The sequence below is a fragment of the Amphibalanus amphitrite genome, unplaced genomic scaffold (genome assembly GCF_019059575.1).
Source record: "Amphibalanus amphitrite isolate SeventyFive unplaced genomic scaffold, NRLGWU_Aamphi_draft 000143F_arrow, whole genome shotgun sequence".
In the NCBI taxonomy this organism is placed as follows: domain Eukaryota; kingdom Metazoa; phylum Arthropoda; class Thecostraca; order Balanomorpha; family Balanidae; genus Amphibalanus; species Amphibalanus amphitrite.
Window position 1 is genome coordinate 165,819 of NW_024881638.1, and position 25,612 is coordinate 191,430.

At 48.6% G+C, this 25,612-nt stretch overlaps 1 protein-coding gene across 3 annotated transcripts; it reads left to right on the top strand.

Annotated features, from left to right (window-relative positions):
• The first annotated feature begins 37 nt into the window (after positions 1 to 37).
• On the top strand, positions 38 to 20,878 carry LOC122382587 (facilitated trehalose transporter Tret1-like). Of its 3 annotated transcripts, none has more exons than XM_043368123.1 (3): positions 38 to 224; positions 458 to 593; positions 909 to 2,529. In XM_043368123.1, the coding sequence occupies exons 1-3, from the start codon at positions 153 to 155 to the stop codon at positions 2,135 to 2,137; spliced, it is 1,437 nt and encodes a 478-aa protein (XP_043224058.1). In that variant the 5' UTR covers positions 38 to 152; the 3' UTR covers positions 2,138 to 2,529. The 3 variants fall into 3 exon arrangements, with proteins under 3 accessions (XP_043224058.1, XP_043224057.1, XP_043224056.1); XM_043368122.1 differs by lacking the exon at positions 909 to 2,529 and adding an exon at positions 19,345 to 20,857 and having other exon boundaries at positions 57 to 224; XM_043368121.1 differs by lacking the exons at positions 38 to 224; positions 458 to 593; positions 909 to 2,529 and adding exons at positions 16,015 to 16,271; positions 19,000 to 19,135; positions 19,345 to 20,878.
• Positions 20,879 to 25,612: the final 4,734 nt, after the last annotated feature.

The window sequence follows — 25,612 nt, forward strand, 5'->3', positions numbered from 1 at the left end:
GTCCCCGGCGTTTATAAGCGGTCGCGAGCCTGAAGATGGCGGCCATTCGTCAGTCATCAGTCGGCGGGAGAACGAGTCGCACCCCACTCCGGACCGTCTCCGAGGCCTTTGTTTTTAGAGGATCACTAGTCTGCAAACGACGGTAGCGAGTCATGGGTCGTGTCCGTGAGGAGGAGGTGCAGGGAAGCAGCAGAGCTCCCATCAGACCCCGACTTTGGGCACAGGTGAGACATTTATACGCATTGAGATTGTACACATCTTTTGCCTGCTTGTACTGTTATTATTATTCACTCCGGTGGTAGTTTGTTTTGCATTTCAGCTCCTGTTTTCCCTCAACTATACCTACATTATATATCTTTGTTCATGTAAAGCCCTGAATACTTCAACGTCACCCGTTTAACAATTGGTTACGCTTTATTTAGTGTCCTTTTGTCTAAGCAGATTGTGTTTTCCACAGTTCTTGGCCACTCTGGGAGCCTCGATGGCCGTCGGTGGGTGGGCCGTCGGCATCGGAATCGGCAGTCTCTGCGTGGACCAGCTGTCTCGGGGAATCGGAGGATTCGTCCTCACCGAGGAGCAGCAAGTGTGGATTGGTGAGTTACCGTGGTTGAAATTGATGAACTACATTTGTGATATAGAGATTAATTCAATGAATTCAATTTCAATATTTAATAAATATATTATGTGCATCGTGAGAAATATTCTGCCGACTTTGCTTAACACTATATACAAACAGAGCCGCTTATGTTCGGTCAACCTATCAGCAATATTATTACTCTATAATTTTCTGCAATAAGTGCAGTTCCCACGATTTTTCTATTCAAATGTTTCGATGCTACGTCAAAACTTAAAAAAGTGGCTTACCTTTTGCCGAATTTGACATATCGCTCGCCGTCTCGTTTTCACAGTGACGTCGAACTACATCGGTACGGTGGCCGGCTCGGCGGTGGCCGGGAAGCTGTCGAAGCGGTTCGGAGCGCGCAACACCATGCTCTGGTGCTGCGTGCCCGCCGTGGCCGGCTTCATCGTCACGGCCTTCGCCAAGTGCTACAACACACTGCTCATCGGACGCCTGATAGTCGGCCTCTTCTCCGGACCGGCCTTCGTGCTGCACGTGTTCTACATCAGCGCCGTGGCCTCGCCTCAGTACCGGGGCTTCCTGGCACTGCTGCCCGACATCGTCTACATGGTGTACGTCATCCTGAGCCTGGTTCTCGGAGTCTACTTCCCCTGGTGGTGGGCGGCGATCATCAGTGCAGCGCTGTTCGCCCTACCCACGGCCGTGGCACTCCTGATAGCTCCGTCAGATCCTGTATACCTGCTGCGCACTGGTCGGCTCAGCGAGGCCAAGAAGGCTGCTAAGTTCTTCGGAGTACCACTTCCAGACCTGGCGCCGACCACCACAGAAGAGGGCGTGTCCCACAAGTCGACGTGGACGCTGGTGAAGCAGCCGCGCTACTACCGTCCGCTGCTGCTGTCGGCGGCGCTGCTGCTCGGCGTCGCCTTCTGCGGCTACATGGCCGTGCTCAGCTACTCGCTCGTGTTTCTGCGCACACTCGGGTCGACGCTGGACGCCACCGTGGTCAGCGTGCTTCTCTGCGTCATCCGCATCGTGGCCGTCGGCCTGGTCTCCGTCCTCATCGACCGACTGGGCCGGCGCGTGCTGCTGCTCTTCTCGGCTGCCGGCATGACGGCCAGCTACCTAGCGCTGGCCGCCTACTTCTACATCCCATCGCTGGCTCAGTTCACGCACATGCCGCTGCTGGCGCTCATCCTGGCCATCTCGTTCTTCTGCATGGGCGTCGGCCCGGTGCCGTGGTGCGTCATCGGCGAGATCGTGCCGGCGCGTCTGAGCGACGCCGGCGGCGCGGCGCTGGTGCTCTTCTACAACATAACCTCGCTGATCGGCGTGCAGGTGTTCCCGCCGTTGCTGGCGGCGCTGGGCATAGGCGGTGTGTTCGCGGCGCACGCGGGCGTCACGGGCGCCATCCTGCTGCTGGTGGCGGCCGCCGTGCCGGAGACGCGCGGCCTGAGCCTGCAGCAGATCGAGGAGCTGTTCGAGGACAAGGACGAGGAGTACACGCTGGTGACGGCCGTGGGCACCCCAGTCGGGTACAGCACTTTTAGCGAAAGCTAGCAACTTTCGAGACATACCTTGGCCTTTAGCTGATATTGCTATCCAAAAGACAGTGTTTGTGGGAAGGGTGTTTCACCCTTCCGTGTTTTATATTTGTGATGTATGGGAGCCGTTGTCGATTTTGTAAATCCTGCTTTGATGAATTTTATGAGCTGGTTGTTTAAGTGAAATGATAGTGGCTTCCTGTTGCGTGATATTTTTGACGTGATGCTCACCTTGCATACATCCCATATCATCCTCGTTTTTGTAACATATTGTTATTGTCGTGCATGTCCTGCACCTTTGTTGAGATCCGCTGAATGTCATTTTGTGTCATGACGCGTGGTTTCTGGATTTGTTTATGTGTCACAAGTGAAAATAAATATATGCAATGCATAGAACACATACAAAAACGTTTTGGAAGCGAAACTCGGAAAGTTTTGGTATGATTGACTAAATACGAGTAGTTAGCAACCATGTCACACGGAGGGAGAGGAATCAGGGAAGCAAGGAACTTAAACAGACCCTACTGCTGACAGCAAAGCACGATCAGCTGAATAACTGTATACCTCTCACAGATGCCGTCACTCTTCTGAGTCTGCGTGAATGCTGTCGTTCTGCATTGTTTTACCGATTCCCTGTGGAACTTGCAAAAAGCATCAGCATCGTTTATTGCGTAATTTCAACCAGCGTGATAAAGGTAGGCGGACACCACATGCGACATTTCGAGTGATACCTCAGCTGTTTACTTGCTTGTGTTTTGGGATTTGATCACAGTTGTCACGAATTTCACAAATAAACTGTAATTTGAAGCAAGGTTGAGGTTCACAGACCGGAGAGTCAACTATCTACGAAATCACGAAATCTTTTGCCATTGCTGTAAACACGTCGCCTGCTACGTTCTGTGTTTGACGAGAAACTTCAATGCTGCACCGTGACTAACAGTTTCTCAATCCGTGTCACTGTTGAACCGAAGCCTGCATCTTTTCTCTTTTATTTTGCTAAATAATTTTTGCCACCTTAATTATTTCTTACGGCTGATTTTGATGGTAGGATTACGGTACAAATGCTGTCTTCTTGTGATGCAGGTTATTCAATTAGTTATTCGTTTTAAGGGGGTTCGATAAAAGGTTGAAATACCAAAAGCTATGATAAGACGGAAACAAATTACGATAATAAGAACAAAGCTGATTGGTGGCACACAAATTAACATAATTAATAGATAAAAATTTATTGCGTGTGATCAAACACAATTCCAAATCACTCATGCACATTGCACGGTAATAGGACCTTCGGCTAACTGTGTGCGGTTAAATCCCTCTGTTCTATACTGCATCCCCATCCACGATCCTTGGCAGATAGTCTCGACTGTCGCGCGGGGCATGAGGACAGCAAAAGACCCGACTGCCCGGTTAGTCGGGCAAGAGAGGAGTCGATTTGTCGCGCGTGTGCGCCACTCCACCACAGTGAACAACGTGCCCCTTTTCGCAGGCAGTTCACAAGTTATCTGTATTATTACCTCAAAGTGTGCTTCGCCGTTTTGGCTCACGAAAAACCTTCCATTCGACGAATGTTCAGTGTCAACAGAAGAAGCTGCTCTTCCACACACGGTTCTATTTTCCTCCCCTGAGACATTGCCTACCACCGCCCGTAGAAGCTGTCACTCGCGTCATACAGTTTGAACCAGTTCCAACGAGTGCAGGTGTGGTGATACCTCCTCCGGCCGATTTTTCGAAGCAGCCGCTGTCCAGTGTCCAGTCAGCAGCACAGTCTGGCTTCGGCATTCCAGTCATTAGGCGCGAGAGATGGGTGCCATGATTCGTGAGATGTCGCATCACCACATCGGCGATGCACTTTCTGGCAAATGGCAGTTTACTAGATAAACATTTTCCAAAATGTAGTAGGAACTGTTGGGATATTGTGACCGCGGACCGGCCGTGTGGGGCCGTGGAACAGGATGGGTCGGCGGCCCGGCCGTCCGGCCGGCGAGCCACCTGACCGCCGCGCGGTCACCGCGCATGCGCTCTGTGCCGTGGTTATATAAGGGCGCGACCGTGACCGTACTGGGTCAGTCGGCGGGTCGCCGTGTCCGTGCTTGGTCTTCGGTCGCTGAAAGCACAATACACAGTGTCGTGGTATATGCAGCTTTACTTGGCCCTAACATATTTTGGCGCGGTCGGTAGGACCAATAACGTAAATGGGCTGCATATGAGTTTTTAAGAAAGAAGATTGCTGTGAGAGTTCTGTGACGGCCTGCGCAAGCTCACGGTGGAAAAGTGGACGGAGCCGGTGAGTAGAGACTTTGGGTGATGAGAGGTTCTCTCCAGTAGAGTTCAGTATAACAAACTATGGATTTATCTACCATTTTCCTTTCAAGAGCCTCGAAATTTAGTGGAGAGGCGGGGGAAGTGTGGCAGAAATGGTTCCGCCGATTCGAAGCTCAGACGGCGAGCATGAAAGCCGGGGACCGGCTGGCGGCTATGGTGGGTCTTTTGGACGGAGTCGCACTGGACACATTCGCGTCACTCACCGAAGAGTCACGGAAGGACTACGGCAGGGTGGTTGAAGCGCTGAAAAGTCGGTTCGGTCGGCAAATAAGCACGTTGCAGGCTCATGCCGAACTCAACCGAGTTTGCCAGTCACCTTCGGAGTCTGTTGAAGACTTCTCAGCCAGGATCAGAGAGCTGAGTGGGCTAGCCCAGCCGGCTCTGCCCAGCGATCACAGCGCTATGGAGGGATTCCAGTGCGGCCGATTCATCTGTGGCCTCCGTGACACGCAATTGCAAGAGAGGTTAATCAGCCAAAACGTATCCACACTGACTGACGCGGTACGCGTTAGTAAAGAATTCGAGGAGACGAGGAAGACGATCAAGGCAGTGCAAAATCATGAGATCGACGTCATCGGGGCGGTCCGCCCGGTCGGGGGTGAAGCAACCGTGGGTCAAGCAGAAAAGACTGTGACGGACAACAACCGGCTCACAGCCATCGAAGATCACATTCACGGACTACACGAGTCGATATCGGCCATGACAATGGCGCCGAAGACGACAACTGATGCGAGTAAGTCTCGCCGACTTCCCCGGTGCTACCGCTGCGAGCAGCCGGGTCATTTTCAGCGAGACTGCCCCGAGCGTAGCCGTGGTTCACCTAGCGTCAGATGCTTCGGCTGTGGAGAATTGGGTCACCTCAAGCGACACTGCCCCATTTCATTGCCGTCGACAAGGGACGGGCGCGCGCTGCCGCTCTGCTTATGTTGTGGGCAGCAGGGCCACTGGATGGCGGGGTGCCAATACTTCCAGGGTGGCAGCACTGGCGGAGGCCACTCCGAGACAAGAGCTGCTGATCCCCGGCGGGGCGCCGGTGCGCATCAGGAAAACTGAACCGGACTGGAGCCGTGGGACAGGTCCCAGTCCTCTCTAAAGCGTCCCCACTCACGGCGTCGGCCGTTCGGGTCGTCATTCACGGCGCTCCGACATGGGCGCTGGTGGACACTGGTGCCGACTTCACCATGATGCGAAAAGGATTTTATGAGGGGAATCCAGCACTAAGAACAATCCGGCTCAGCCCGAGCGCGCGCAATGCTATCGGAGCGGGAGGTACCTCCCTCCAGATAGTTGGTGAGTTGGAAAACCTCTCATTATGCATTGATGGGGTCAGCTTCCGATGCCCGGTAGTGACCGTGGCAGACGACCTCGTGTACGACGTGATACTAGGTCGCGACTTCACGTGCATGCATCGCACGGTCATTGACGACGACGATGGTTCATTCAAGATTGGAACCATGAGCGTTCCCCTGCCGAGCCGGGAGCAGGTTCGACCAAGACGTGCGGGAGTGCGATTACTGTCGAACGTCGTCATTCCAGCACGGTCAGAGTGCGTGGTAGCTGGTAAGCTGGAGAGAGTGGACGGCGTGCAGAGTGATGAAATGGGTGCAGCCGGGATATTCGAGCCATCAACCGTAGCGGAGCGGGAGGGACTCCTGACTCCAAGGGCTCTGGTCGTTGCAGACGACGACGGGTGCGTCTCGATCATTTTGACAAATGTTGGGTCTGAAGAAGTCCGTGTTCTCAGAGGCAGCGACCTAGGGACATTTTATGATGCCACAAACGAGAAGGACTGCGAGTACAAGCTGTGCCTGGTTGCAGACGGAGGCGTTGGGGACAGTGATGATGACGACGTTGATGATGTGAGCTGCAGAACAGAAAGGCGTCAGAATACGACGGTGACAGAAGTACTTGATGTGGACGGATCTGACTTCTCAGCGGAAGGAAAGGAGAAGTTCAGAACCATTCTCAGCGAATATGCAGACATCTTCAGTCAGTATGCGGGTGATATTGGCAAGACAGATTCGCTCGAATACCACATCGACACAGGGGAGGAGGCTCCCGTGAAGCAGAGACCACGGCGGGTACCAGTTAAACTCCGCGAGCAAGTCGAGATGCAGAAGACGTAGATGATGAAAGATGGAATAATTGAAGAGAGTACAAGTCCGTGGTGCTCCCCAGTCGTCCTGGCCAGAAAGAAAGATGGTAGTTTCCGCTTCTGCGTCGATCTCCGCGCGATCAACAGCCGAACTCGCGGATGTGCGCATCCTCTGCCGAGGGTCGACGAGGCGTTGGATACCCTAGCGGGGGCAACGTGGTACACGACGCTCGACATGGCGACCGGTTACTGGCAGGTCCCGCTGGCCACAGAGGACCGAGAAAAGACGGCGTTCTCCACGGGCAAAGGACTCCATCAGTTCAGGGTGATGGCCATGGGTCTCAAAAATGCTGGAGCCACATTCCAGCGACTCATGGAACTGGTGCTTGCAGGTCTGGACTCGAAACGCTGTTTAGTCTACCTTGATGACATCATCATAGCAAGCAGATCCGAGGACGAGCACATCGCAACGCTCCGTGATGTCTTCAAGCGAGTGAGGTCGGCGAAGCTGAAGCTCAAACCAGAAAAGTGCCGCCTCGCAAAGCGCGAAGTTACGTTCCTCGGTCACCGGGTCGCAAAGGAGGGACTCCTACCAGACCCACATAACATCCAGAAGATACTCGACTGGGCTCCACTGAAGACGGAGGATGGCATGAAGAGCTTCCTCGGATTGTGCGGATATTACAGCCGTTTTGTCCCACAATACATGGATCTCACGAAGCCGCTGAGGGAAGCCAAGGTGGTGGGTGACCACCTGACGTGGACGCCGGAAGCTGAAGCAGCTTTTGAGAGTCTGAAGCAGGCGCTGACTGCACCTCCAGTGTTAGCCCTCCCTACGTTCCGTGGTACATTCGTCTTGTACACGGATGCATCCGACTCTGCAGTCGGTTCAGTGCTCGCGGAGAGGGTGGGTGACACGGAGAGAGTCATCGCCTACGACAGTAAGGTGCTGACAATGCAACAGCGCAGATGGCCAACATATGATAAAGAACTCTGGGCCATCGTTCACGCCATCCGGCGATTCAACCAGTACACAGTTGGAGCAGAATTCGAAGTCGTGACCGATCACAAACCACTCACGGGTGTACCGGAGTCCATCAATGTGGAACGGGACGGGACGGGAAGACGTGGCCGGTGGGCCATCGAGCTGAGCTCTTACCAGTTCCGGGTGGTTGTCCGGCCGGGCCGTGATCACGGCAATGCCGATGCGATGTCCCGGCAGCGACCAGTCAACGGCAATGTCTGGACGGGCAAGCGCAGCAAGTCTTGTCCCGCCGAAGCCGGTCAAGCACCCGTGCATACCGCAGCTACAAGAGCCCAAGAACCTGCTTCTGGTGAAGAGGAGGAATGTGTGGGGAAGACTCGAGGCGCAGCAGAACTTGACCAAGTCTGCGCACTGCCTACTGCGCCACCTAGTGCGAAGGGTGACCAGGCGGGACGCCTAATCACCGAAGCACCAGGACAATCGGAGTTGCAGACGGCGCAACAAGAGGACGAGGTCCTCAGTGTCATGCGGAACGCCTGTCTGGGCAGTCGGGAACCACCGCCCGATCACCCTGTCGCCGAGTGGGAGCTACTGCGTGGGAGCTGGACGCAGCTCGAAGTGCGGGAGGGCGTTCTCGGCATGAGGACGAAGTGGGGCTTCCGGGCCCTGGTCCCCGATTCGATGCGATCAAGAATCATGACGCTCGCCCATGACCATCCGACGTCCGCACACTTGGGACGGAGTCGAACAACGGAAAGAGTGCGACAGCGCTTCCTCTGGCCCGGCATGTTCGCGGACATCCGTCGGTACTGCAGCACGTGTGACCTTTGCCAACGGCGCCATCGCCCTGCACCGAAGAAACGGGCTCCTCTGGTGACGGAGGTCACGAGTCAACCATTCCGCAGAATTGCGATTGACATCACTGAGATGCCGCTGTCGAAGAATGGCAACCGATATGCAGTAGTCATCATGGACTATTTTTCTAAATACGTCCGAGTGTACCCAGTCAGACGGCAGGATGCCGAAACCGTAACCACGGTGCTGTTGGATTGGGTTTACGACATGGGGGTGCCAGACAGGATTCACTCGGACCAAGGAGGCCAATTTGAGTCTGCATTGTTCCAGTGCATGTGCAAGCGACTGGGCATCCAGAAAACGCGTACAACGCCCTATCACCCTGAGAGTGATGGTATGGTAGAGCGTTTTATGAGAACACTCAAGGACATGGTCGCCAAATACGTTGACCCTCAAGGAGCGAGCTGGGACGCTGACATCAAGGCGTACTGCATGGCCTACAACACCTCTGTGCACAGCGTCACCGGATATTCCCCGTTCTTTCTGCTGCACGGATTCCACCCGAAAACGCCACTCGATGCGGTCATCAACCCTCCGGATCGGGCGGTAAATATCCGGTGCTACCTTGAAGAGCGTCTAAAGGCCATTTCAGAGGCTTATCAGACGACTATCAGGAAAACCCGGGCCAGTGCTACGGAGGTTGCGACCCGATTCAACCAGCGCGCGAGCGGAAAAGGGTTCGAGGCTGGTGACCGGGTATGGATTCGGGATAATAGGGTCTCGGTCGGCGGGAAGCCGAAACTGGGACTGTACTACAAAGGCCCGGGCACCATCATCGGCCGCCTCGGAGGAGAGAGAGGAGTAACGTACCTCGTCCGTGACGACAAGGGCAAGGAAAAGGCTCTGCACTTCAACCAGCTAAAGCCAGCTGTGGAACGGGAGTCCCACAAACAGGAAACGTCTGGAAGCACCCGGAGGGACGACGCATCGGACACAGCCACAGAAACGCGTCCCAGGAAGCAGACGGGGTCCGAGGAGACTGGACCGGATCCACTGGCGTTGTACTACCTCTGCCGGCGGGCCCGAGATCAGGTGGGGAATGGGGGTACATCTGTGCGGGGCGCGTATGTGACCAGGTCTGGCAGAGTGTCGCTCCCCCCAGATCGTTTTCAATCCTAGGCCTCGGATGCTCTCGATGCGCATCACCAGTGTCTGAATCAGCTTGTATTTCCGGTCGCGTTCCGGTCGCGTAGTGTGTCGCGTTTCTTTGTTACTTGACCAAGTGGAAACGTTTCTTTTATGGGGGGAGGAGTGTTGGGATATTGTGACCGCGGACCGGCCGTGTGGGGCCGTGGAACAGGATGGGTCGGCGGCCCGGCCGTCCGGCCGGCGAACCACCTGACCGCCGCGCGGTCACCGCGCATGCGCTCTGTGCCGTGGTTATATAAGGGCGCGACCGTGACCGGACTGGGTCAGTCGGCGGGTCGCCGTGTCCGTGCTTGGTCTTCGGTCGCTGGAAGCACAATACATACACAGTGTCGTGGTATATGCAGCTTTACTTGGCCCTAACAGAACGATGTGCGTACCATTCGAAGCTGTCTTCAAGACTGACACATACCTTCTAAAGGATTCACGAAACAACTTGTCGTTGGGCCAGGTGACGGACGCACATTACTGAACTCCTTTTTAACTCCGTTGGGCGTCGACCACACACCGTAAGCCAGTTCACGGCAGCGCACGACCCTCCAAACTGCAGCGACGGTTTGTGGTCGTCTGTTGACATTGACGCGTCTGGATTATCTAAGGGTTCCTCTCCTCTCCGCTGTCACCTCCGTACGTCTCCTGCTGGCCATGGTGGGGACGACTGTCGAGCCGTGATGAGAACCAGGGACCGGTCGGACCCGGTTCAGTCCAGTGACAGCAAAGACCGGGCGCAGGTCCCAGTTGATCGGGTTGTCAAGGCTTCTTTTGGAACAGGGCCACTGAAAAAGGTACTGATAATTTTGTGTGAGTTTGGGAATGCTTTAAATAATGCGCAACAAATAAAACGTATTGCTGCCTAGTTGCCTAGTGAGCGTATTTTTTCTTATGTTCTGCAAATGGGACATTTTGAATCAAGAGGAATGCATAAAAATGCACGATGAGACACGAAAAACTTGAGTGTAACCATACCTAAGCGACATTTTTATATGAAGAAAAGTATGTATAAATAACCTTATGCTCATTCTTTGCACTTTTTTGTTGAAATTGAATAATTAAACAAAATCATTGATATATTTCGGCTTGCGCCATCTTCAGAATGTACAGAAACAATTGTCGACACAAACAAACAAAATTCGATTCCATCAATCAATAAATCGTGCAGCGCTTCAATCAGCTCCTTGATGAGAGAATAATTTCATATATACATGGCTCTCGAAATAACGATGCGCCGTCCATGATATCTACGATACATGTACAATATACAACACACAAGATCAATATACAATATACAAAATAACAACATAGAATCTGCATGAATCATCACATTGTTTGGCGCAGCCTAAATCAACGGCACAATCAGACAGTAGTTGTCACAATCAATTTGTGGATATGTACAATATAGTTATGTGGGGGTGTACGATGGACGCTGCAGAAGTGGCCAGGATGAAGTTTGGGTGTTCAAACATGGTTTTTGGTTCCTTATTTCCACTGATTCGGATATTTTTAAATCAGCGACGTCTTTACACACTCTTTCAATGGAGATTTTGAATGACGATGATGTGATTGTACATGATGGGTGTCTTTGGGTGACGTGATCCCCAAGAGGGGTGTTTTTTGCCTTGTTCTTAGCGTCACGAAAGTGTTCATTGAATCTGTCACGGATGCGCCTTTTTGTTTCGCCAATGTAAATAGTACTTTCATTGTCACAAAGATTACATGTAATTTTGTAGACGGCATTTTTGATGTGACAGCGGCCTGGGAGCCCTGCTTCGCATGTGGCACAGCGTTTGGCACCAGCAGGGCACGGGGGGCTTTCCAGCGCTGACCTCACGATGTGTTTGGCCACCGTTTTCCCACTGGTCCACGCGATACGTGCCTGTACGCCACATGAGCGCACTACCCCGTTGACTCGTCGTGCAAGGGTCTCGTCTATGTAGGGGAGAGATATGTAAGTCGTGTCGGTGTCTCGTTGCTTAGTGTTTCGTCTTTTTGATCTTTGTCTGTGATACATGATTTTGTGTTTAGTGCTTTGAATGAGTCTGTTCGGGTATCCATTGTGTCTGAACAGTGATTCCATGAGTCCCATGCCCCGTTCTTGTGCTTGTCTATCAGAACCTAGTCGTTTGGCGCGTAGAAGCTGAGAGTGTAGTACAGAGCGTTTGCATTGCATCGGGTGTGCTGACGTGTAGTGAATGATGATGGGGGCTGTCATAGGTTTGATGTAGAGCTCAGTGCTGTAAGAGCCGTCTTCTTTCACTCTGATCATGGTGTCAAGGTATGGTATGCATCTGTTTGGAGTTTGGTCGGTCCTCTCTATCGTGAACTTTAGGGCTGGGTGAAAGTTGTTGAGGAATCGGAAGTATTCGTCTAGTTTGTCCGGTCCGTGTGTCCAAATACCGAGAATGTCGTCGATATATCTCATGTACGTCATAGGCTGATACTTTGAATTTGGAGAGGTGAGTATCATCGATTCTACTGCGTCCATGAACATAATGGCTAGCGGTGGGGCGATCCTGGATCCCATCGCCACTCCCTCTGTCTGTTTGAAGTATTTTTGACCAAATCGAATGTAGTTGTTGCTGAGACAATGTCTAAGGAGGGAGTCGATGTCCTTTACAGTGAGTCCACAAGTGTCAATATCGTCCAAGTGTCTGTTCATAAGATTCAAGGTAGCTGTGATTGCCTCGTGGGTGGGAATATTTCCGTAGAGGTTGGTCACGTCAACTGAAAACACTATACAATCTTTTGGCAGTCCTTGGGGAAACTGGGTCCGTAGTCTGTCTAGATAGTCGTCTGTGTTTGTCAAATGGGCCGGCACAAAGGTCAGTAGCTGCGTAATTATCCTTTCCAGAAGCCATGCTAACTTGTCCAGGGGGTCTCCGCATGCTGAGACGATAGGTCTGAGTGGTGCGTCTGGCTTATGTGTTTTTGGGAGACCATAGATCTCAGCTGTACGACTTCCGGAGGGCATTACGCTTTTGATGACTTTGTCGGGTACCTTGTTTGCTAACGTATCTTTGATAAGTCTTTTTGTTTGAGCTTCCAATTTAGTAGTAGGATTTTTAGGCACGCTTTCATATTCTTTGGTTATTTTTTCTGCTTTTTGTAAGTATTCGTTTTTTGATAGCAGTACCAGGCTCTTACACTTGTCTGAACGTTTTACTATGATATCTGGATCCTCGCCCAGCTGTTTTAACATTTTACTGTCATGAGGCCCATGGTTGGGCTCTGATGTAGTTTTGTGATTTTTGTAGATGGTCATGACTTTTTGCTTGAGAACTTTGAATGACTTCTCTGTGCTGCTGTCAGCGAAAGGTGCCGCCCGAGTGTCAGTGTCGCTAAACTTTGGTGTCAATTTCAGTTTGTGTTTTGCTCCCTGGGTCAAGTCTGGGTCAAGGTCGATGTCTGGTTCAGGGGTATTTGAATCACCTTCATCTTGCTGATCCGTATTTGATGCTACAGTACCGTTATCTGACTCAGAACTGTTGGCACTAGGATGCAGGTTTGACTTTCTTTTTTCAATATGCTTTTTCCAACGCAAGGCAAAAACACCCCTCTCAAGGCCGATCTCTACTTCTTTGATCACTTTCCTGTTCACTGATCGTGTGAGAGCGAAATTAGGGCCCTTGCTAAGCAAATCTACCAGCTGGTCGGGAAGCATCTTATCGGTCATGTTAACAAACTTATCGCGATTACTGAATGGATCAGGGGCTGTGCTGGAGGGATAAGACTTTCTGCGGGTGGGTCCTGTTTGGTCACGGGTGCTATTCACACAGTCGATATCATTGAAATCGCTTTCTCCAAGACAGTCATGCCAGATATCCCCGTCAGCATCCGGGGCTACACGCAAGGCGCACATTTTTGTATCGTCCCCTGAGTCGCTGGCTAGTCTTTGGTCAGCCTGCAGCTGTATCACATCTGACAAGCAATCATACCACTTTTCGAGAGGTTCAGTGCCCACGCAGCCACCGGGCAATAGACTCGAACAACCGTTTACTGGGGAGGTCGACAAGAGGCTTGTGATCTCGCCAAGTATCGCTGGTTTTACGTTATCACGGGTGGAGTTGGAGTTTTGCAGAGGGAAGTTCTTACCTCCAGGCGTTACGGTATCACGCGCAGATGTTACTGTAGTGTCTCTGCAGGTCGGATGCAGGTGTGGCATCGGGTCACTGCGGCAATCAAACCACAGCTCCTCGGTTCCTGGGGCCACTGGTGAGGTCGACGGAGGCGTTTGCAGGTCAGTGCTGACCAGACGGTCGTTTTCTTCTGGCGGTCGTCGCTGGTTCTGGTTCTTGTAGTTCTTGCTCCTGGTTCTTGTCGGTCTTCTCGATGTCGATCGTTCGTGGCCGGCTCCAATCGTCCCATCTTCGTCGTTTTGGTTGGTGTACGCCGTCCGGTTGAGGTCACTGGCGTCGCTTCTCTCTCGATCAGGGCTCGTCCTTCGTTTCACAGTGGAGGTGTCACTGATGCTGATTTCTTGCCGCAAGGTGAGAAACTTCTTACCATGAGTGCTGGCTGAAGTCCGTGAGGTGTCTTCATACACCTGTCTAGCTAGGTGACGTGTAAGGTCGTAATGCTCGTGTGAAGCTGCTTCCCGATCAAGACGCCTTGCTTCTCGATGTCTGAAAGCTTGAGTTCGGAAGGCATCTTTGATCGACTCGCTAAGAAGTTGTCTGCAGAAGTTTTTGCGACGCTTTTCTACAGTCTTGTTGTTCTTGAATACATACGCTATATTGCGTACGCTCTGGGTGATAAATCTTGATCGTGAGGTCAGCGCTGGAAAGCCCCCCGTGCCCTGCTGGTGCCAAACGCTGTGCCACATGCGAAGCAGGGCTCCCAGGCCGCTGTCACATCAAAAATGCCGTCTACAAAATTACATGTAATCTTTGTGACAATGAAAGTACTATTTACATTGGCGAAACAAAAAGGCGCATCCGTGACAGATTCAATGAACACTTTCGTGACGCTAAGAACAAGGCAAAAAACACCCCTCTTGGGGATCACGTCACCCAAAGACACCCATCATGTACAATCACATCATCGTCATTCAAAATCTCCATTGAAAGAGTGTGTAAAGACGTCGCTGATTTAAAAATATCCGAATCAGTGGAAATAAGGAACCAAAAACCATGTTTGAACACCCAAACTTCATCCTGGCCACTTCTGCAGCGTCCATCGTACACCCCCACATAACTATATTGTACATATCCACAAATTGATTGTGACAACTACTGTCTGATTGTGCCGTTGATTTAGGCTGCGCCAAACAATGTGATGATTCATGCAGATTCTATGTTGTTATTTTGTATATTGTATATTGATCTTGTGTGTTGTATATTGTACATGTATCGTAGATATCATGGACGGCGCATCGTTATTTCGAGAGCCATGTATATATGAAATTATTCTCTCATCAAGGAGCTGATTGAAGCGCTGCACGATTTATTGATTGATGGAATCGAATTTTGTTTGTTTGTGTCGACAATTGTTTCTGTACATTCTGAAGATGGCGCAAGCCGAAATATATCAATGATTTTGTTTAATTATTCAATTTCAACAAAAAAGTGCAAAGAATGAGCATAAGGTTATTTATACATACTTTTCTACTTATGATGACGCTCAAAGATGCCATTGCTCGCCTACAACAACTTGAACAAGTTTTTATATGAATGTTACATTTTTCCTCGCCTTGTCTTGTGGTTTGACATATCGCTGGATAATTCAGATATTTTCAGTTGATTGCACTTTATAAAAGGATGATAATTCGGATATTGTATAAGTATTTCAATTTTTATTGATGAATATGGCGCATTAGGAAAAACGTAAAACAGTTATGCTCATTATTTGAGCGGCAACCATGGGGCTTATAAGAGGACTATGCTTTTATATTTGAACATAAATTTGTTGCATATTACCTATTGTGTAAAACATCTATAAAAAGGATTAGACCGTCTGTAATTTGCTATTTTCACTGTTAAGCAAAAATGTGACTTACTGCATTATTCAGCTCTAGAACAAAGGCAATTTATGCCATCAGACAAACCCTGGATCGCGTGTGAGCATGGCATAAAACACATCTCTGTCAGAATTTTTATGTCTTTTTATACCAGAAATGAAATTTAAATGCATGTTTCATTTATTTTTCATCAATAATAGTACGAAGTCTCTGAATAAGAATAAAAATATGTTTGGGCAAAAATAATTTTTCCCACGAGTTCCAAAGAAGCTCAACAGGACTTCAAATGCAAGGCTGCATCAGCCATGTGTTGCTCAGAAAATCTGTCACTCAGCAACAGAGTTTCACATGATCCTCTTCCACCTCCCACTAGCTAACTAGTTAGCTCGCCTAATGGCAGCTCATCGGCAGCTCAAACTGGATAGGCGACCATACCCTGCCCGTGGCTCTTAGTCTAAACACTGCCCGTCCGACGACTGTCGAAACTCGTCACTTCGCGCTGACCGCATTGGACGACGCCCGCCGACGTTTATAAGCAGACGCGTAACCCTAGGAAGCAGTCATTTGCTAGACATCTGTCTGCCGGACCAATGTCGCTCTGCCGTTTCGTGTCAGAGCGTATCAGGTCACCACCGTGGAAAGGACCTCCCGATTACGGACAGTATTGAGTGAACACAAAGTGATTGACCTCTTGCCGAACTGGATCCTCGTCAAAAGTCATGGCTCATTCCAGTGGAGGTGCGGGGGCGCATGGGAGCGGCGGCGGAGAACTCAGGCCCCGGCTATGGGCACAGGTGAGATACGTGCACGTACAGTTCTCCCGATCTTCTGACACAAATATTTCTGGTTAAACCAAATATGGGAAAATATGGGTGGCTGGTGTCACCTGATTCAAACACCGTGTCTGTCAGTTACCTGTAGATTTCAACAAATATCTCCGTACATAAATGGCATGTTTCGGATAACGCTAGCTTATAGAAACGCATGGCGCTACATTTTGCTCGTCCGTTCTTTTAAAAAATGTGTCTTGTTATTCTAGCCTTTTATGACAGCGTAAAACTATTTTGACCAATCAATCATCCAGATATCAAGAACAATACAGTGTCGAAAGCTTCAAAAGCATCTTACAAGCCTGCCTTTTATCTGTAGCCTGACTTACCGGAAAAGGGCTATGTTGTCCCCTAATCGATCTTTATTGGAGGATCATCTTCTGAGCAATGGAAATACAATAGAATTCACAGTAAATCTTCATGACTAATATTTTTTAGCATTGGTTTTCAGTTAAGCGTTCATGACTTTATAGGTCAGATGCATGCGTTTTGTATTGTTAACCTTAAGCCGTCATCCTATCAAACTTCGCTAAAGTCGGTTGAGTTCATCTGAGTTTTTTTCTGGATTTAGACTCAAATCAACTTCTGACTCAGCTTTTGACTAAACTCAGTTAACCCGCGCATTACTCATACTGGGGTATTTTCCATAACGCTAGTGACTGAGGGGGGGGAGGCTCTAGAGAGCCCCCCTCCTGTTTCCGAAGCATAGTTACTGGGCCGATCGTCAAAATTCAAACGGCGTCTGATAGCCCTGGAAAACTGTCGAGACGAACCTAATTTTATTGACCTCGAGGTCACTGATGACGTCATAGGTCAAGTCAAAGTAAAAACTATCAGCATTTTGGCTTCTTCACAATTTAGGCTCTGGCCGCCGGCTAACAAGTCCGATCAGGCTCATTTTTGGTTTACGCACTCCTTGATATATGCCTAAGATACCCTGGGGGTGTATCTTAGGCATGTACCCTATAGCTCTCCCCGGCCGGGGGGCATAGGGGGGCCTAGAGACCCCCCCCCCCGGGGCCGGGACGGTTTTGACGTGTGTCACCGTCCCGGCCTGGCCAGGCGGGCCACAAGGTATATGTTAATGAGTGTATATGTTTTATGAGAGATGTTGCTGGGTGCCATTGTGATGTGCATTGTCCTTCTTGTTACTGTGTGTGGGTGCATGTGTGATGTGGTGGCGAAATAATAAAAAATGACCCTGGGGGTACCGAACTTGTACTTCGAATTTATAAGGTCAAGGCCAGGTCATCCTAATTAGGTTACGAAAATTGTGTATCATGTATCTGTCAGGTGACGCATGTTTTATGACCCATTTTACTTAAGGATTTCGAAAACAATGTCGTCCATGTCATTTGAGTTCAATTTCAGCCGAATCTTCCCATGAGGTCAGGTCACTTTCAAGTCAAAAAGGTCAAATTTTGAAAATTATTTTTTTTTTCAACATAAAATGTGTTTATCAGATGCAAGTTGAGCTAAGGAACACGATGGTGCTGCTTATATTGCTGTATGGTGTCAAAAGCGTACTGCAAAATGGATAAGAAAATTATCCATTTGCGAAATTTTTACTAAATTGCGTATAACTTAGCGCCATTTTTGAAGGTATTGGGATAAAACTTTCCAGAGAAAGTCATCGATGGGTGGTCTATTACATATACCTATTTCAGTTTTTTTTTGAAACGTCAAAAACGTTTTGAAAAAATCAGAATATATATTTTTGCAATTGTATATTTTTAATTTAAGTCCATTCATGCAAAGAAGTTAGATCTAGCTCAAAAACTGATCTCTTCAGAGCGATTGCTGTAGTTCAATATTTCGGGAGACATTTCGTCACTCTGACGTCATTTTCGGCCCACCTATGGCAGCTAAAAAGTTGAAATTCGGACACAAGGTGTCAAGTTGATGCAACTGAAGGTACCACAACTGTCGTGTTGATATACGTTAAATGGTTTGGAAGATATTGCCGAAAAACGGGAGGGGGCTCTGTAGAACCCCCTCCCCCAGTCATGCGCGGGTAAATGGGTTGGAAAAGGCCCAGCAATTAGACTCCGAGTGAAATGTTATTTGTAATGACATGCTACAAGAACCCCATCGTCATGGATGTAGTTATAATCGTCAGCCATCCGTAATATTCCACAACTCTTGCATTAAGACCCTTGACCTGACCTATCATTTGACCCGAAACATTAACACCAGACTAAAGACATATATTTCACCGGGAACAGAACCAAGCACACAGCATTGGCACAGGATTTTATCGCAAACGGACAACAGTAGCGGTATTTTTTTAACATCGCAGCAACTATAAAAAAAAAATAGGCATGTCTCGGGGCGTTCAAGCCCTGGACCCACTTGTGAAAGTGGGACATGCGCATGCTCCGGGGCAGCACAGAGAGGAGGACCGAGATAACACCAGATAACAGTCGTTGTTAACACCAGATATCAGTCGTTGCATTTGTAGCGTTGCACACGCTGGTTTTCCGTGAAGTTCTTGCCCAATGAGCCCTGTTACTGGTCAACTCTGCGGAATATACGCTAGCTCTTGGGGGCCGTTGTCCCCGTCAATATCTTGAGAACCGTAAGGTCAATTTTGATGCGGCAACAATATCAATATCAATGTCAATACCACGGTCGCCTTTTCTAAGCGACGCAGATGCTTTTCCAGGACTGATCTGTCTGTCTTTTTTCACAGTTTCTGGCCACTTTGGGAGCCTCGATGGCCGTCGGAGGTTGGGCCGTCGGCATTGGAGTTGGCAGTCTCTGCGTGGACCAGCTGTCTCGTGGAATCGGAGGATTTGTCCTAACTGAAGATCAACAAGTATGGATAGGTTAGTTTGTGGCTTGAACTACGTGAAAGCACTTCTTAATTAAAGACACACATTGCCCTTAATTTTCGCGAGCTTTGTTCGAGATGCCTTTTACTTTCGAGCACTTTTGTTTATTGCTGTGATGGCTTCAAAAGCAATTCCAAAACTAAGGGCTTATGAGGGTCGGCTGCTCCTATGCAGAAAATAACAACTTGCTGTCTTTTTCACAGTGACCTCCAACTACATCGGTACGGTGGCCGGCTCGGCGGTGGCCGGGAAGCTGTCGAAGCGGTTCGGAGCGCGCAACACCATGCTCTGGTGCTGCGTGCCCGCCGTGGCCGGCTTCATCGTCACGGCCTTCGCCAAGTGCTACAACACACTGCTCATCGGACGCCTGATAGTGGGCCTATTCTCCGGACCGGCCTTCGTGCTGCACGTGTTCTACATCAGCGCCGTGGCCTCGCCGCAGTACCGGGGCTTCCTGGCGCTGCTGCCCGACATCGTCTACATGGTGTACGTCATCCTGAGCCTGGTTCTCGGAGTCTACTTCCCCTGGTGGTGGGCGGCGATCATCAGTGCGGCACTGTTTGCCCTGCCCACGGCCGTGGCGCTCCTGATCGTTCCGTCAGATCCCGTGTACCTGCTGCGCACTGGTCGGCTCCGAGAGGCCAAAAAGGCTGCTAAGTTCTTCGGAGTGCCACTTCCAGACCTGGCGCCGACCACCACAGAAGAGGGCGTGTCCCACAAGTCGACGTGGACGCTGGTGAAACAGCCGCGCCACTACCGTCCGCTGCTGCTGTCGGCGGCGCTGCTGCTCGGCGTCGCCTTCTGCGGCTACATGGCCGTGCTCAGCTACTCACTCGTGTTTCTGCGCACACTCGGGTCGACGCTGGACGCCACCGTGGTCAGCGTGCTTCTCTGCGTCATCCGCATCGTGGCCGTCGGCCTGGTCTCCGTCCTCATCGACCGACTGGGCCGGCGCGTGCTGCTGCTCTTCTCGGCGGCCGGCATGACGGCCAGCTACCTCGCGCTGGCCGCCTACTTCTACATCCCGTCGCTGGCTCAGTTCACGCACATGCCGCTGCTGGCGCTCATCCTGGCCATCTCGTTCTTCTGCATGGGCGTTGGCCCGGTGCCGTGGTGCGTCATCGGCGAGATCGTGCCGGCGCGTCTGAGCGACGCCGGCGGCGCGGCGCTGGTGCTCTTCTACAACATAACCTCGCTGATCGGTGTGCAGGTGTTCCCGCCGTTGCTGGCGGCGCTGGGCATCGGCGGTGTGTTCGCGGCGCACGCGGGCGTCACGGGCGCCATCCTGCTGCTGGTGGCGGCCGCCGTGCCGGAGACGCGCGGCCTGAGCCTGCAGCAGATCGAGGAGCTGTTCGAGGACAAGGACGAGGAGTACACGCTAGTGACGGCCGTGGGCACCCCAGTCGGGTACAGCACCTTCAGCGAAAGCTAACGGCTGTCTGCATTATCAGTCCTGATAAAGTACGAGACAAAAGATCAAGTTAGAGCTCTTCGAAGTTGGGTTATGGTGTTGGGTATATTCAGATTTTTTTCGGCGATTTTTTATTTTCACCGTGAAGCACATTGTAATCGGTGGCAGTTACTTTATTCTATGTATGACTAAGTAGTTATCGGCAGACGACAAAGTGCCTTTTAGCTCAGTAACGCAACATTGCTTTTTTAGGATTACAGGCAAACATTTTATCATTTCTGGGTGAAATGAAAATAAAACAGTTACTAGTGTTTATTGTTTCAAGTTTTTGGGAACCGTGTGTCTTGGCAATCTTTGATTTGTGTTAGCTTTTTTTGTTTACTGAGCTTAAGACTGTTTAAAGCTGGATTTGTGTTGTTTTATACTAGCAGAGAGTAATTATTCACGTAATTGTAATTGCAAGCGCAATTGTAATTGTTTTGTAATTGTAATTCTACTCTGGGGAGAGTCGAGCATATGCTCATACATAGTACTTACATTGACTTCTGTTGGGGGAATTACATTGACATTGACATTACATTTACATTGACTTCTGCCTTTTCCTTCTGTTGGGGGAAAACTTAAGAACAAAACATTTAGTTTTATGGTATTCAGAATGTAGATTAAGCAGAGCTTGGAAGTTGGAATTTACCGAAATCTGCAGAGATTGAGTAGACAAGTGGGGCGTTCCACGACAAATCGACAAATAGAAAATTAAATTTGCACCCTCATATTTTATTCTTCGTTGAAAACTGGTGTAAGGGGTTGTGATGGGCGGGGAAGCCAGCTGTGGGAAGGATTTTTTTCTTCGAACAACGGTTTCCGAGATATAGCCTCGGGCAATTCTTGGAGTTCGCGCTGCAGCCCTATGTTTGGCGGCCTATAACTCAGAATCTATTGGTTTTTTACTATAAAAACTCAACATGGTTCAACTCACAATCAACCAACAAACATTTTGGCTATCTCGGATTTTCAATTTTTGAAAATTTTGATCACGTGACCTTTTGTCCTATTTTTCGAAGAGTGACCTTGATATTTTCCCCACTGAAAGTTGCAATTTTGTCTGATGACGATTGAAGCCTTATCAATTGTCATTCATATGCGATAATAAAAAAAGTGGTTATCGCCCTGCGTTGACCTCAGGTCAGGTCATTTTTATGACCTGTCCATTACTACGAGCGGGAGCGACAGCGAGATCTCGAGAATAAAGCAAGATAGCGACAAGCGGTAAACGGTGCAGGGTACACACGGATAAGGTCTATAATTTTTACTCAGGTCATTTTCAGGTCAGGTCAAAGATGACGTCACAGGAGCTAAAAGGAAGTCAAAATAGCGGCACTATACATATATATGAAGTTTTTCTCGAATAACTTTCAAGGTATCCCAGCTAGGAGCAAACTAATAGCACCATCGTGATCCTCTCGTCGATCCGCATCGAAACATATGTATGTTGACCTCGAAAGGTCGAAAGGTCAAAAGTTGACCTTAGATCACGTGACCTAATGTCAACTTTTGACCTTTCGACCTTTCGAGGTCAACATACATATGTTTCGATGCGGATCGACGAGAGGATCACGATGGTGCTATTAGTTTGTTCCTAGCTGGGATACCTTGAAAGTTATTCGAGAAAAACTTCATATATATGTATAGTGCCGCTATTTTGACTTCCTTTTAGCTCCTGTGACGTCATCTTTGACCTGACCTGAAAATGACCTGAGTAAAAATTATAGACCTTATCCGTGTGTACCCTGCACCGTTTACCGCTTGTCGCTATCTTGCTTTATTCTCGAGATCTCGCTGTCGCTCCCGCTCGTAGTAATGGACAGGTCATAAAAATGACCTGACCTGAGGTCAACGCAGGGCGATAACCACTTTTTTTATTATCGCATATGAATGACAATTGATAAGGCTTCAATCGTCATCAGACAAAATGGCAACTTTCAGTGGGGAAAATATCAAGGTCACTCTTCGAAAAATAGGACAAAAGGTCACGTGATCAAAATTTTCAAAAATTGAAAATCCGAGATAGCCAAAATGTTTGTTGGTTGATTGTGAGTTGAACCATGTTGAGTTTTTATAGTAAAAAACCAATAGTTTCTGAGTTATAGGCCGCCAAACATAGGGCTGCAGCGCGAACTCCAGGAATTGCCCGAGGCTATATCTCGGAAACCGTTGTTCGAAGAAAAAAATCCTTGCCACAGCTGGCTTCCCCGCCCATCACAACCCATTAGACCAATTTTAAGCAAAAAATAAAATATGAGGGTGCAGGGCACTTGTCGATTTGTCGTGGAACGCCCCAAGTGTAGGTAGTGATGTAAAATAATGGTTGAATTTTCAGACTTCGGATTTTTTCTTAATCACTAGCCTTTTTTTCAGAAACCTGATGTTATCATTTGTAGAAGAGTTGGCTAGATGCGGTACCAATGAGAGAAATGATTAAACCAGAAATGCGTACTCTGAAACAAAAGTAAAATTCTAGAATAGACTTAAAGAATTTGATAAAAGTGGGTATGGAAGAGGCTGGCACTTTTATTTTTTCTGTCGTGAAATTGTGCTGCTGGATAGCAATAAAATAACTACGTTCCCTTTTGTTCATGAGATTTATTATGTTTGCAACATAATATTTTTCTTGAGAGGGTCGTGGTAAAAATAATCTAGCAGGTACTTAAGACAGCGTGTATTAGAAAAAGCGACCAAAGTATTACATGATATTATTTTATGGTTATTATGGGGATGTATTTTATATAGCTTCTGATAATCAAAGGTGATTACAACCCGTGATGTTCGATCAATATTCACTCGATGAATGATACGTTGTATTTGAAGTGTAATTGTCTGTGATACCACAATTAGGTATAGGTCAGTCAAATGCGGTTGGTGCTTGCAAAGACACGATTAATATTGCATGAAGCGCAATGTATGGGAACTGTGAAACATAAAGGTAGGCTGGGTGCGCATGTATCCAATGGCTTAGATATTGCAAAGCAACTTAAGATAAGTAGGGCTAGACAACCTATTTTCGGCGCATTTTGCGGCTCATTAAATCCAGTTAATATATCTATATTTGTTTATAATCTTTCGATGGCAAACTTTTTGCTGCAATAATGAACCTGGTAGCCTGTAAATACTGTTACAACGCTTCAATACAGTTATTTTATTTACCAATCAACAATATCAAAGAAGACACCTCTTGCATCCCCCGCCCTACTGCCCTGCCCGTCCGCTGGCGGCGCCGACCTGTCGGGCCCGCCGCCCGCCGTATGACGGGATCCAGCTGTAACTGGATCCCCGGCACACCCCGCCGCGCCGGCACGCGCCGCCCTCGGGAGACACGCGTCTCCCGGCCGTCCTGTGTCCAGCTGTCAAACGGAGCGACTCAACAGCGCGGCGGTCCTGCCGAAATGGAGATATTTATGGCCGGGATAGTTTTCCAGATGAATGCGTGCTAGATACTGCATCATATTTTATTTCACCAGTTCAGCCAAAGACGACCCATTCTTGAAAACAGTGATAGGTGACTGATAACCTATTTTTGAATGCTATAACCTATATGCGGATGATTTAGATGTTTCTTGCATTTTACATGGCACCTCAAATATCATTGACAATATAAATCTATAGTAGGTAGATACGAGTATGATTTGTTAGTGATAAATATACCTTTCTATGTATTTTATTCATCTTACAGAATCTAGAAAGACAGAATCAGAATCTTTTAAGACAGACTGTACAAACACAAACATGCGTTATCCCGCGCATGACTGGGGGGGGGGGGGCTCTACAGAGCCCCCCTCCCGTTTTTCAGCAATATCTTCTGAACCGTTTGACGGATCAGCACGAAACTTGCAGTACCTTCAGCGGCATTAATTTGACACCTTGTGTTCAAATTTCAATTTTCTTACTACCAAAATTTGGCCAAAAATGACGTCAGAGTGACGTCATGTCGCCCAATTTTGATGCAAAATATTGAATTACGGCAAACGCTCTCAAGAGCTTAGTTTTAAAGCTAGATCCATTTTCTTTGCATGAGTGGGCTATAAATACACTCATCTATCAAAATGCTATGTCGAATTTTCAAAATTTTGAAAATTTTGAAAAAAAATGTTTTTACAATAACAAAAAAATATGTTTTATTTTTTTTCAAAAAGTTCTCGATTTGTCGCAAAAACCAGAATATATGTGATAGAATGCACTCTGATGAACTACACTAGCAATTTTTAGTCCAATATCTTCAAAAATAGCCAAGTTATTTGCATTATTGTCAAAACTTTACAATAACATATTTTTCAAATCCATTTTAGTGCATTTTTGACGTTGTACAGCAATATAAAATGGCCCTATCGTGTTCCTGAGCTCAAACTGCATCTGATGGGCACCTTTTTGGTTGAAAAAAAAAATCATTTTCAAGATTTGACCTTTTCTGACCTGAAAGTGACCTGACTTCCGGTAAATTGAGCTGACAATGAGATCAAATGACACAGACGACACTATTTACGAAATATACGAGTAAAAGGGACCATCAAACATGCGTCACGTGACCGATACATGACATACAATTTTCGTGACCTAGGATGACCTGACCAGTGACCTTGACCTTAAAAATTCGAAGTAAAAGTTCGTTACCCTCAGGGTATCTAGGGCATCTATCAAGGAGTGCGTAGACAAAAAATCAGCCTGATCGGACTTGTTAGCCGGCGGTCAGAGCCCAAATTGTGAACTAGCAAAAATGTCGATAATTTTTACTTTGACCTGACCTGTGACGTCATCGGTGACCTTCAGGTCAATGAAAATAGGTTTCGTTCGACAGTTTTTCCAGGGCTATCAGACGCCGTTTGAATTTTGACGATCGGCCCAGTAGTTTCGGAGATAGTGAGGGGGGGGGGCCTGCAGAGCCCCCCCCCCCCAGTCACTCGCGTTATGGAAAATGCCCCAGTCATGCGCGGGTTAAATACTGTTATCGTCATCTATGAATCCTTACATTTACGCATACATAGGTACTTCTTCATATCATGGGCTTGCCT